This window comes from Carassius gibelio, chromosome B5 (genome assembly GCF_023724105.1).
Source record: "Carassius gibelio isolate Cgi1373 ecotype wild population from Czech Republic chromosome B5, carGib1.2-hapl.c, whole genome shotgun sequence".
Taxonomy (NCBI): Eukaryota; Metazoa; Chordata; class Actinopteri; order Cypriniformes; family Cyprinidae; genus Carassius; species Carassius gibelio.
Genome location: NC_068400.1, coordinates 11,228,560 through 11,241,634, shown reverse-complemented (window position 1 = coordinate 11,241,634; position 13,075 = coordinate 11,228,560). Strand labels below are relative to the sequence as shown.

Sequence of the window (13,075 nt, the reverse complement as noted above, 5' to 3'; positions counted from 1 at the left end):
TACCATGTTGATAGTTTGGAGTGCACACACATATTACTGTTTGTAGGAGAGTGTGTGTGAAATAACTCTTTTCAAGCCTCTTCGTCCAGTGTAGTTTGGTATTTTCTTTATTCATTTGGAATACAGTACAATGTCACAGGTGGATACATAGATTTTGTGCACGCAGTAGCACACGTTCACGAGGTGAAATGAATGAATAATGTTACACTGACCCTCCTCGGAGAGCGTTAAGTCCACTAATAAACACATGTATGACACATTGATTTTCCACATTCAAAAATAGTTCATCCCAGACAGAAGTATATTCAGACCTGATAGGAACATCATAGAAATGTCATCACTGTAAACAATAATCTTTATGATCTTTAAAAAAAACGGCATAAGGCAAAGTAAGAAATGTCACAGGACAACATTCAACACGTTTGACGTCTCCAGTATGGAAACTTGTTTACATGAATGTGAGCTGAATTTGTGTGCGTCTCTTTAGAAAAACACAGAAATGTGGCTCACATCTCCAAAAAAAGCCTGTCATATATTGCCATCTCTTTAACAAAAATAATGAAGCTCTACATGTATCGGTTCAGTCTTACAAACATTAACATTTTGATCATTCATGTAATACAAAAAAAAAAATCTGGCTATAATAAAAATGACTAAAAATCTTGGATACTAAAGTGCTCTACAGATAATAAACTACTGGTCTGATTAATGAGAAAAAAGATCCATCCTCTTTTGTGCAAACCAACATTCTCATTAAAATCCACAGTTAAAAGTACTTAGCATTTGTCAGCCCACATTTCTGATCCGCTTTCATGTATTGCTTAAATATATACTCAATATTCCCTCCTCAGGAAAGATGACGCAAACAACAAACCTCATAAAAAATGTATGCTTCTTCAAATACCCTTTTCATGATGCCAAGTAGACATGAAATACTTATATATAATATATGCTTGAATATTGAATGTACAATGAACCATATATTTTGAATGTTTCAAGTTCCGATTAAAAATGGAACATAAGATTCATATACAGGTGTCCCCCAGTAACAAGCGTAATCTGTCTTTTATGAAAGTGGAGCTTTTAATCCAAATATATGTCCTGTCGGCATCCATCAAGGCAACATCAAGAAGGCATTGGTATGCATTTCATATCTTGGGTCTTTTGCCAGCATATTCAATACATAAATAAGTCTTTACCGTACGGTGAATATTGTGGGGTCATCTTCAATTAACTGGTTTTATTCGTGTCAAAATAGAATTTAATGTATTAATTAATGTAATTATTTTAAATCTTAAATGATCTGGTTTTATTCAGGGTAAAAAAACAATAATAATATTTTAATAATGCATTCAATAATTTAATTTTATTCACATCAAAAATATAATTGAATTTAATAATAAATGTAATTATTTTAAACTATCTGGTTTAATTCAGGGTAAAAAATAAATAAATAAAATAAAAATTATATATATATATATATATATATATATATATATATATATATATATATATATATATATATATATATATGGTTTTAATAATTAATTATTTAATTATTTAAATAATTTAACATTAAATTTAATATTCTAATAATTTTTAACCTTAAATTAACTCATTTGATTCATGGTAAGTTACTGGTCAGGATGTAGTTTAGAAATGAATTAAAAAATGTAATCTTAAAGTAACTGAATGAAGTGGATGAAAAAAGTAACTGAATTCATGGTTAAAAATTTTTACTCTAATAATAAAAAGTAAATCTTAAAACTCACATTAACGGTTTTAATAATAGTCAGAAAAATTAAATAACTGGTTTAAGGTCAAAGAAATGTGCTTTAATTAAATATTAAACCATTTTTATTTTGTATTTAATTAATTGCTGAAGATAAATCTACTAATTTCAACAAAATCATTTTTAAGGGTTAGAGCAAGTAGATTGTTATGGAAAGTTACAACTTTTAACACTATTTTGATTTTCTTGTATTTCTTTCTTTCTTTCTTTCTTTCTTTAATAAGCAGCTATTGTGAATAATTAATTCTGCTGGATCTGATTTACCAAGCACAAATAATACTCGGGGGCAGATGGGGTTACCAGCCAATATGGTAATGATATAATGAGAATTTCCTTATCAGGTATTTCTATTCTGGATGAGTTTTGAATAACAGCCATTCTCTGGTCAAAGATAATTTGCTATTTGAAGCGATAATATTTTGCTCGCGGCTCAGGAACATTATTAGCTTTCCCTGTTTCTATTAATGAATAAGGAATTGAGCCTGTATAATGGGGGAAACCTGTACATTGTTGTCCTGTGACTCCTCTTTGACTGTCACGCGATCGTAGTGCTCCTGTGTGCGCTGAGACAGGTGTTTCCATCCATTGCATATTTCATTTATATCTGGACATCCAAATATAAGAGTTTCATGGTGCTGTAAATAACAGCTAAATCAATTCAGGCCCTGGGCAGAGTCGAAAAACTAATATTATACCCTGGAAAATGCCCTTCAACAGAATGACACACTTACAGCTGATACATATTCAACCCCTGACATTCATATTTGACACATTATTCATACCTTAGATACTCCATTTTGCTATCTTCTTGTCAACCTGCACACAAACTACTATATTTCCCAGGAAAACACTGAACGATGTCACAGATGTCACATTCATATGGACATATGAACAATATATTTTGAAGCATCAGTGAAACAGTGATATACCACAGTGTTTGCTCTCAGGTTATATTAATACACATATTCCTTACAATGAATAGAAACATCATGATCATCCATTTAGGTTTGGCGATAAGCTTAAATGGACATCGATTTGGTTCGAAAACAACTAACAAATAATTTCCTGATATGTCAGAAAACAACTCTTTTTATAATGTGTCTTAATAATTTGGAATTTCATGCCAGTCATGTCATTTCGATTAAAAAGCTCCTAATTATCAACTTTACGATATAATTACAGTGCAAATGTTCACAAAATGTAAGTTGATCGTTCAAACAGTTAGCCTGAAAATGCACAGTGTATTTCAGGTGAAAAGAAAATCAATTTGATCCAAATACTGTAAAACACTTAAAGAAATAGTTCTCCCAAAACGAAAATTTGCAGAACAGATTTGGAGAAATGTAGCATTACATCACTTGCTCATCAATGGATCCTCTGCAGTGAATGGGTGCTATCAGAATGAGAGTCCAAACAGCTGATAAAAAGCATCACAATAATCAACAAAAATCCACATGAATCCAGTCCATCCATTAACCCTCTCAGGCTCAAATTAAGTTTTAGTAACTTAGTAAATTTAGTAACCTATAGTAAAGTTTTTAGTACTCCAGATTCATAAAATATGTATCTTGAGTAATAAGGTTTTTAATTACTTTACTGTTGCAAATCTGCAATGCCTGCCTTGAGAGGGTTAATATCATGTGAAGTGAAATGCTGCATGTTTGTATGAAAAAACAAAAACAAAACATAATTAAGGCATTTTAACTTGAAACCCGTAATTTCAGGCCAAAATACGAGACAAAACATAATCCATATTAACGCTCACGACATTTGTTGAGATACGTTTTGGACTGTGGATGCTTTTGGATCGGTGCATGCTTCTCTCCTGATTCAGATGAAACCACTTAAGAGAAAATAATATTACGGATTATGGACTTGTATTTTAGCCAGAAGCAATGGTTTTCATTTCACAAGATGTCAATTGATGGACTGGATTGGTATGGATTCCTTGTGGATTATTGTGATGTTTTTAATCAGCTTTGTAGACACTCATTCTGATGGCACCCATTCACTTCAGTACATCCATTGGTGAGCAAGTGATATAATGATAAATTAACTCATCTACATTTTTGGGTGATCTATTCCTTTAATACTCCACAGGTATGTCACTAGTGGTACAGTATCGCTTTTGGGTTGTTTCATGGCACCTTTGGCCATATGGAGTACTACTACAATCATATCAGGCATGTGCAACAGGTAAAAACCAACAATAGTTACTCAACAAACACAAGACTAACATTGCATGACATGAGCATGCCCTAAACAGCCCTTATTATCATGCAAAGGGATCAGTATACATGATGGAAAAGACGTCAGAAACGGCCTCTGCTGCATATCCAACTCTTCGTACATGTAAAACGGGTCTTTCTTCAGGAAATTTGTTTTGGGGTCTAATATATAGATGAATGGATGCACAGCTGAGCTCTACTGGTACATCCAGGCTATTGTAAATCCATGCATTGTCATGCATCGAAGAGTAGGATCCTGGGTTGGAGATGTCCATGCGGCCAATCTCACCCAAAACATACTGAAGAGGGAGAGAGAGCTGTTGAAGGGGACATTTTTTAAAGTCCTTTACAGCATAAACTTCTTCTTTCTCTCTTTTTCATGTACTTTTATCAGACCCTTTTGGGTAAGACACAGTATGTGTGCGTTTATATATCTGAGTGCAATACGTTTGCTGTCAAATCTGAATAATTCTCTCCAGTGGAAGCTGTAGCTCGTCTCAAAAATATTTCAGTCACAACATTTGGATTTCACTTAAATAAAATTGACTTTTCAGCTGCTCCAGTTTGTATGTGCATGTTTTTTTATTTTATTTTTTTTATTTTTTATCACTGTTATATGTTGAATTGGATCTACATTGTGATTGGTTCATTCAGTTACTTCATGCCACTGCGAAGCACCTGATTGGCTGCGATAAGCATGACACTAATGATGAAAGCGATCGCGAAGGCGCAGATCAAACTCTTCCGTACGCATGTTTGCTTCACCTGCTGGGTCGGACTTTCTGCTAAAGAAACAGAGAGAAATATATGAGAAGATCAGGAGAAATATGGTCGTAAGACAAGAATTTGAGGTGATTGATTGAAATGTGGAACATTGTGACCAAAAAGTGTTTGAAAGATAGTATACATCACTGGATGTTTTGCAAAAAAAAAAAAGTTTATAAATATGTAGGACTGCAAGAAACCACCTTTCTTTGCAAAACCTAGTGAGATGCATGCTAAGGAGATCTTTTTAGGTAAATTGCAAATGCTGCCTTCTAAGATACCTTGTTTTGGACTAAATTAAAGGAGGCATCACAAATATCCTTAACAGACAAGACCATTTTAGAATGCATTAAGACCAACTTCACGAAAGCCCATGAAAGTTGGTGGATAAAATCAAGGGGAATGTCAATGAAAATATACTGAAAAGTATTTTTTTGTCTTTTTGTGTGTGTGTGTGTGTGTATGTGTGTGTGTGTGTGTGTGTGTGTGTGTGTGTGTGTGTGTGTGTGTGTGTGTGTGTGTGTGTTGATTAATCAACTGTGAGTTTGTCAAGTCTTTTGTGCATTTCACCTACTGTAAGAAGTGCTATTTGTATGATGTCACAAACTATCGTTCAAAAGTTTGTGTTTGTACGATTTTTAAAAATGTTTTTGAAAGAATTTTCTCATTCTCACTAAATGTACTGTACATTTATTTGTACATATAGATACAAAATGCAAGATTGTGAAATTGTATTACAATTTTAAATAACTGTTTTCTACTGTTTTCTACTGTATTGTAAAATGTAATTTATTCCTGTTATGCAAGGCTGAATTTTCAGCATTATTACTGAAGTCTTCAGTGTCACACGATCCTTCAGAAATCATTATCAATATGCCGATTTGCTGCTCAAGAAAATGTATTGTTATTATCAATCTTGAAATCATCTGTTCTGCTTAACATTATGTGGAAACTACTTTTATTCAAGATCTTTGATAAATAGAAAGTAAAAAATATGCAATTATTTGATATATAAATATTTAATAACATTGTCTTTACTGTCACTCTGGGTTAATTTATTATTAATTTATTAATTTTTTTGGTTATTTTGCTGAATAAAATTATTATTTTATGTAATGAAATTCATACTGACTCCAACATTTGAACAATAGTGTATGTAGATCAAGATATTAAGATTCTGGGGTGTTTCATTCACCAAAATCCTAATTTAGCACCTTACAAAATTAAAGCTGATGATGAAATCCTTAGTTTTAAAGGGTATTAATAATAATTCAACCCGTATTTCATTCAGAGTTGTGCATTCTTACTGTCAATGTCAACCTGGCAGTCCTCAGGATTTTCGATGTGATTCTCCTCTGTCATTATGATATTCTCGATGTCCTTCATAGTCAGGTGGTCACAGAAGGTGTCATATAAGAGTCTCTTCAGCTCTTCCACAGTCAGCTTCTGCAAATCACACTAAAAACAGAGACCAAACTGTATTATTAGGGGCCAAGCACCAAAGGCGATTCGAATTAACTCCAAAATTAACAAATTTTAAGATTTTCTTTGTCTCGCTATTTTTAATAGTTAGATTAAAACCTACTTTTTGGATGTGAGGCTGTATCTTCGCAATAGTTTGGCAAATTGCGACCAACTTTGGTCTGTGTTTTAACAAGCATGACTTGAGGCTACCTGCGGTGTTTTGGCGCTGTGCCACCTAGTGGTCAGGAGATATGAAAATGGCTATATTTGCTTAGAACTTGAATGGTTCTAAGCAAATGCAGTGTATGACAATGAGTCGTACCATACCCAATTTCCACATGTCAGCAATTCTTGCCGTCAGCCATTTTTAGTTTTGTAAAAAGAATACCATATTTTATGAAAAGTTTGGCTGTAGTGCAGTGCCAAAAGTTACAATGAAATTGACAAAAATGCTAATAACGTTTGAATAAATTGGGCTTTTGTAATAAAATGCTTAGTATATTCTTCTGGTCATGCCAAGAACATATATAGCAATTATGCCAAAATTGGCAGAACTACCCATCCACTACTTTGATTCATGTTGAAAGCCTTGGTCTGATTTTCACCAAATTTGACTCGGATCATCTTGAGACCATACTGGCAAAAAGTTATGGATTTAGTGTCGATATACAAAACGGTTTTTGTTAAACGCATTAACAAATTTGCTGGAAAGATGCCAAACTGTATCTGAAGCTGTATCTCTGCAATGCTTTGACATATTTACACCAAACTTTGTATGTGCCATTGTCACCTCACACTGACCACGCCACATCAATTTGGTAACAGTGCCACCAATTGGTCAAAAGTGTTAAACCAGTCATTAGCCACTGATGATGTAATTTACAAAAATGCCTATTACTTTTCATTACATTAGCCCATTGTAATCATTCTGACAACACAGATACCAATTTTACCATAGTCAGCTGAACATCCTGTTTGCTATTTTGATTTATGTTGAAATCCTACTTTTTTAACTCCTCCTAGACTGTTCGTCCGATTTTCACCAAATTTGACTCGGATGATCTTCAGACAATGCTGGCACAAAGTTATGGATTTCATGTCAATAGAGAAAACCATTTGTGTATAGCACCACTACAAATTTGAGCCATAATGCTAAAATGACTCTGAGGCTGTATCTCTGCAAAGTTTTGACATATTGACACCAAACTTTGTGTGTGCCATTGTCACCTCACACAGAACACACCGCATCGATTAGGAATTAATTGGATTATTAAAAGTTGACTGAAGGACAGATGGGAAGTTATCTTTTCAGAAAGTTGTTTTGCATACATTTTGATTACAAACTACTTTTGTTTTTCTTTTTTTCTTTTTTTGTAAAACAACATGCACTGATGAATGTCTGATCAGGAATGTTTTGTAAAAAAAAAAAAAAAGTGGATGAGGTTGATTTATATTTCAGCGCACATTTATTCATAGCTCTGTACCCATAATTACACAGAGAGAAGTTTAAGAGAGGGAGACCCCCGCAGCTATTTGGGGTCAAACACGCTGCTAAAAAAAAAATGCACCAGCAGCGAGCTGCGATTAGTGAAACAAACCCTTTGGGGGAATCACCATATGGCCCGCACAAATTATATTCTGCTTGTCTCACTTGGAGACATGCAGCGAAGGAGACTTATGAAATGTATTAATAATTCTTGCTTAAAGTCATCATGCCACATAGAATATATCTGCATTTGCATGTTAATGTATTCAGATATTTAAATTTGGCTCATGTTTAAAGGCTAGGATGCCCTTTATATGAATCAATTCCCATAAAGTGATTCTTGTCTGTTTGTTGGATTTTATAGAGAGCATTGAAAGTGTATCTAATCTGGTTTCTGTGTGACAGGGACAGACAGAAGCAGCATACTTTTTGCCTGTTGTCACTTGGAATAAGAGAGAAGTAGCTAATAATCACCTTCCAGAACACAGAGTCAAAATTGGTTCCGTTGAACTTGTCAGGCATCCCGGCAGCTGAGAGTTTGGGCCCCAGGAGAGTAACAAATTCCTCAAAATCCACCTGGCCATCACCTAAAAAACAGACCGTGAAGTATTAAATGCATTCTAGCACCACATCAAGTTCCAGCATGTTGGCTCTGGAATATGAAACGGGTTTAGAAATGGACAGAAATCTGATATTTTCCATCAGGGTTGTTTGCTATTAACATCTGAATAGAGAATGCCTGCATCTGAACTGAATTTGCAGTGAGGTGTCAACGTGATGAAGAATTGTAATTTAAATTTAATAAAGAATCAAAACGGCATGAAATTATTCATATATTTAATTTGTATCTATGAATGACCCATGAAAATGTAATCAAAAACTATCAAATAGAGTTTGTGAAAAGCTAATAATTAAATAAATAAAAAAATGAAACACCTACCAATTAATGGTTAAATGTTTTATTAGTTTTTCTGATTTTCATATGACTTATCCAACATCAGAGAATATTACTGAAAAACTAACTTTAAATTTCAAGCTGTAAAAAATAAGTAATTATTCTAGGTAAAAATGAATGAAATGGGAATGCTGTAAATAGAGTAGTTTAAGAAATATGAGATAACACAATAACTGAAATTAACAGAAATTATTATTATTATATTTTAAATATTAATCATATTTTTCATATTTTTTTTAGCAAATTGACTTTCATTTTGTGATTCTGTCCATATTAAAATGCTACTGCTGTTGATGGTAATGAGTTTGGAGATGTATGTCTGAACAGTTAAAAAAAGAATTTCACATATCTGGGAATAAATAGTTCATAGTTATATGCTTAATAATAAATTATTTAATAACAATAGTATAATTTATAACTAATAATTATAATATTATGTGATGACAATGATTATAATTTGGTTAGACTAATGAAACTGTTTTGTTTTATTCAGATTTTTTTTATTATTGCAATTCCCAAATATTCAACAGTCACTGCTTATTTCTTAAATGTTGCTAAATTCCTACATTTTGCCTGGGTTTGCTGGCCATGGAATGGTTTCCTAATTAGCCCATTGTTGGATTAGTTTGATTAATCTCTCTCTCTTTTCTTTTCTCCTAGCTTCAAAATATTTTTAGTGTCAGATTGAGTATAACTTCATGAATTTGGTTTTGTCGAACTGAAAGACCCTCTCTGAGTCTTTCTTTAAAGCACCGCTGCTACAGCCATCAAAGCACCGCTTTCGCCTTCAATTAATTTCAAGACAATTACTGTCAAACTTCAAAACGCCTACTGTGAACAGTGTTCTCATTATTAGCCCATGCATAATCCATATGTCTCCATGCATTGTGAGGAATATGATAGTTTGGAGCAATAAAAGGTTACAGTTATTTAGCTTTTATTTGTGTTGAATATTTGTCAATTGCAGCAGGCATCCCTACAGTGCTGAGAAATGCATATGATGGGTGTCTGGTGGGCTTCCTTAAAGGGATATTTCACTAAAACTGAAACATTTTCTCACCCTTACGTTGGTCACAAACATCTATCTATGCAGAACACAAAAACCAATATCTGGAAATAAAACAACTGAGACATCTCTTCTTTTCTACTCCACAGAAGAAAGAAAATCAAACAAGTCTGAACACAAACAATTTAGCACACTGAATATTAACATTTTTGGATGAGCTATCTCTTTAACCCCTTACCTGTCACCCCCCATTTTCGGGCATGGAGACAAAAATGACATACCCAAAATAAACAGTTGCTGCTCATGAGTCTTTCTGACTAGATACATAATCAACATATGTTCACAATGCTGACACTTCAAAGTTTACTGCTCAATAATCATAATTATTTAGACCGTTATGATATTAAAGATATATTAGCTCAAACATGAATACAAACAATAAAAATATTAAAAACATATGTAGCTGCATTAGTGCTAAGGTTAGCATCAAGCTACATCAGATCATTTATGAAATGATTAGTACACTTTTACTCAGAACTCACTTTAAACCAACGAGTGTTTGTAATAACTTCCTTTTGCAATCACATTTGTAATTTGGTGGTTTACTGTTGTTAAAATATGCTGTTTATAGCTGTTTATATTGCTGCACAAACTAGCATTTCATATGTACATATTTTTTATGGTTTTCAAAATGCCACAAATCGAAATCAAATCACATTCAAAGCCTATCCTTTCATAATCGTGTGTTTATTATCTATGGTCTTTGTGTGTAAAAGTGTTTATCTGTGTTTGTTATGGTCAGATATGTACAGGGAAGTAAACAGGAAATGCATCACAGGATGACGAGTCGGGATGAGATGTACAATATGATTGTGACATATGATGTGGCATGATGACTGACATTTTTACCAACAAACGAGCACGAGCACGGAACAGTGTAAACACACAGAGAGCCCAGGGAGCTGCTAAGCATCATCAGATTGCGTAAATCAGTGGAAAATGAATAGAAATTATGTTTCTGTATGAAGAATTATGAAGTAAACAAGAGTAAATATATCTATATATCTCTAGGTACATGCATTTTTGGACTATAATCCTTTATTGACACTGTTCAGTGAATCTATGTGAACACAAATAATTTAGCTCTTCTGACATAAATTACTGTTACTGCAATGTCTTATCAAAACAGTGGTTAAATATCAAAGCCAGAGTCTTAAATCTTTCTACTTATTGCAGAGTTTGTCCAGAGTGTGATGTTTAACATGCTGTGAAAGTGAAACAACATTAATCTGGGGCCGTTGCCTACTTTGACAGTAGCCTGGTGCACTGCAAACAAATATATTCATTTTCAATCAATCGATGGCAATCGATGGCATCAATCGATGGCAAACATAATCCAACAGGGCAAGATAAGAGATAATCCAAGTTAACATCATTAGTCCAGGCAGGGGCAAACGGAGTCCGAAACAGCAAGACAAAAGGGTAATCCCAAAACACAGGCAAGAATCTGAACATAAGAAAACTGGCAATGCAAAACTATGACTAAACTAGGAAAAACAAAAACTGGCTGGTGTGAGACTGGCTTATATAGTGTGTATTAGTGGTAGCAGCTGTGTGTGATTGGTTTCAGGTGAGTTTGCGGTCAGTGCAATGGAGCATGGGAAATGTAGTCCCATTCGATGTGAGCGTAAATATAATAGGAAGGCGATCTCTGGAGGCAAGCGGACGGAAGTTCATGGACAGGATTTATGACATTTAAACATTAAAAAAAGTAATTTTATGTGAAATATTGTTAAAATTGCAGTTTTTAAAGTTAAAAAGAACAAGGTCATCTGTCAATTTAATGTGAAAATTGTAAATTGCCATAGCCAGAATTCCCCATTTAACATTTTATTTGTATTTATTTATTTATTCATTTATTACAGTTTCTTCTTATTTTTTTTATTTATTAAATTTTTTTCATTAGGTTTAAAGATAAAATTTTATGTTGTTAAATTGTTACCATGGCGATTTGTTTTTATAAGACAATGTTCACCTTCTATGAGTCAAAATCTGCTAAAGGGTGATAATGGAATAACACATTTAAAAAATAATAATAATAATAATCACTGTTATTTACAACATGAGCTGCATTTTCATGGGTTTAAATAAAAATGTTTTTGTTATAAGAGACAACGAAAACAACTTTCTGCATCAAAGCCACATTCTTCACTCATTTTTATAAAATATGTATATCATTACCATTTCAGTTTGAAGATTTACATTTTTACATGATTTGTTACATTATATTACCCCTTTGCAGATTTTGACATATTGGTATTTATTTCACAATAAAATATTTTTTTTTTTTTTTTTTTTTTTAATTAATACGCGTATTTGTGATGCATGTTTGTATATTATAAATGTACAAAACAGATTTTAGTACTTCAATAGGCTGGTAAATTAACACTATATCAGTTAATGAAGTTACTCTTATTTTAAGTTCATTCCATAAATGTGACCACAGCTTTTTTTTTTTTTTAGCATAAATTGTACATATTTTTTAAGTACATCAGCTGATAACCCATGCTGAGAGAAACAATCTATTCTTGTTTTTTTCAGAATGGCACTCCATTCACAGTCTTGTGTGTGTCTCCTCACCATCCATGTCGAGTCTTTGAATGATAACCTCCAGCTCGACCTCATTGGGCATGTACCCTAGAGAACGCATGGCCAAACCGAGCTCCTGCTTTGAGATGAAGCCGTTCCCATCTCGATCAAACACCTTAAACGCCTCCCGGATTTCTGAAGAAGAGAGCAACACACCGATCTGTTAGACATCCAATATTAAAACTATTACTCTGCAACATTGTTATAAGAGACAGATATTAAAATCATCACACCTAAGTGACTCCAAGAAAAAGGATGATTGCAGTGTATAGATTTTTTTGCACAATAATTCACTTTCAACTTCAGCAAAGCGCAGTCCTTCTTGAGTTGATTGATTTAAATCAAAGGAACAGGAATATTTCCATTGCATCCGAACAGGCTTGTTAAAAGAAGTCAAAATTCCATAATACATACGGTTGGTTGAGCCTACTTGTTTCACCATATATGCATAATAAATTATCAATAAGTAATTTGCAATTTTCCACTTGTCACGCCATGATGCCATATTGATAATTATGAAATATGAGCCACTCTGGCTGCAAGATATTACTATAAATCCAGATAATACATACAATACGGAGTGTTAACTGGAGTATTCGCTACTATGCATTCCTCACTGTGCTTTAGGTTTGATAAATGGTTATTTGGACATGGGGTCCAAACAAAAACAGCACACTGAATCTATCACTCCCCTGAGTGAAGGAAATTAGGGAGGAAATATGAGAAAAAT

At 33.3% G+C, this 13,075-nt stretch overlaps 1 protein-coding gene across 1 annotated transcript in view; it reads right to left on the bottom strand.

Annotated features, from left to right (window-relative positions):
- Window positions 1-1,659: 1,659 nt before the first annotated feature.
- Window positions 1,660-13,075, bottom strand: part of LOC127957340 (calcium-binding protein 7-like) — a 40,571-nt gene continuing 29,155 nt past the window's right edge. The window contains exons 2-5 of the mRNA XM_052555837.1: window positions 12,337-12,480; window positions 8,210-8,322; window positions 6,093-6,243; window positions 1,660-4,805 (exon numbers count right to left, since the gene is read on the bottom strand). Of these exons, the coding sequence (XP_052411797.1) occupies window positions 4,675-4,805; window positions 6,093-6,243; window positions 8,210-8,322; window positions 12,337-12,480 (539 nt within the window). The 3' untranslated portion in view covers window positions 1,660-4,674. The remainder of the gene's footprint in view (window positions 4,806-6,092; window positions 6,244-8,209; window positions 8,323-12,336; window positions 12,481-13,075) is intronic.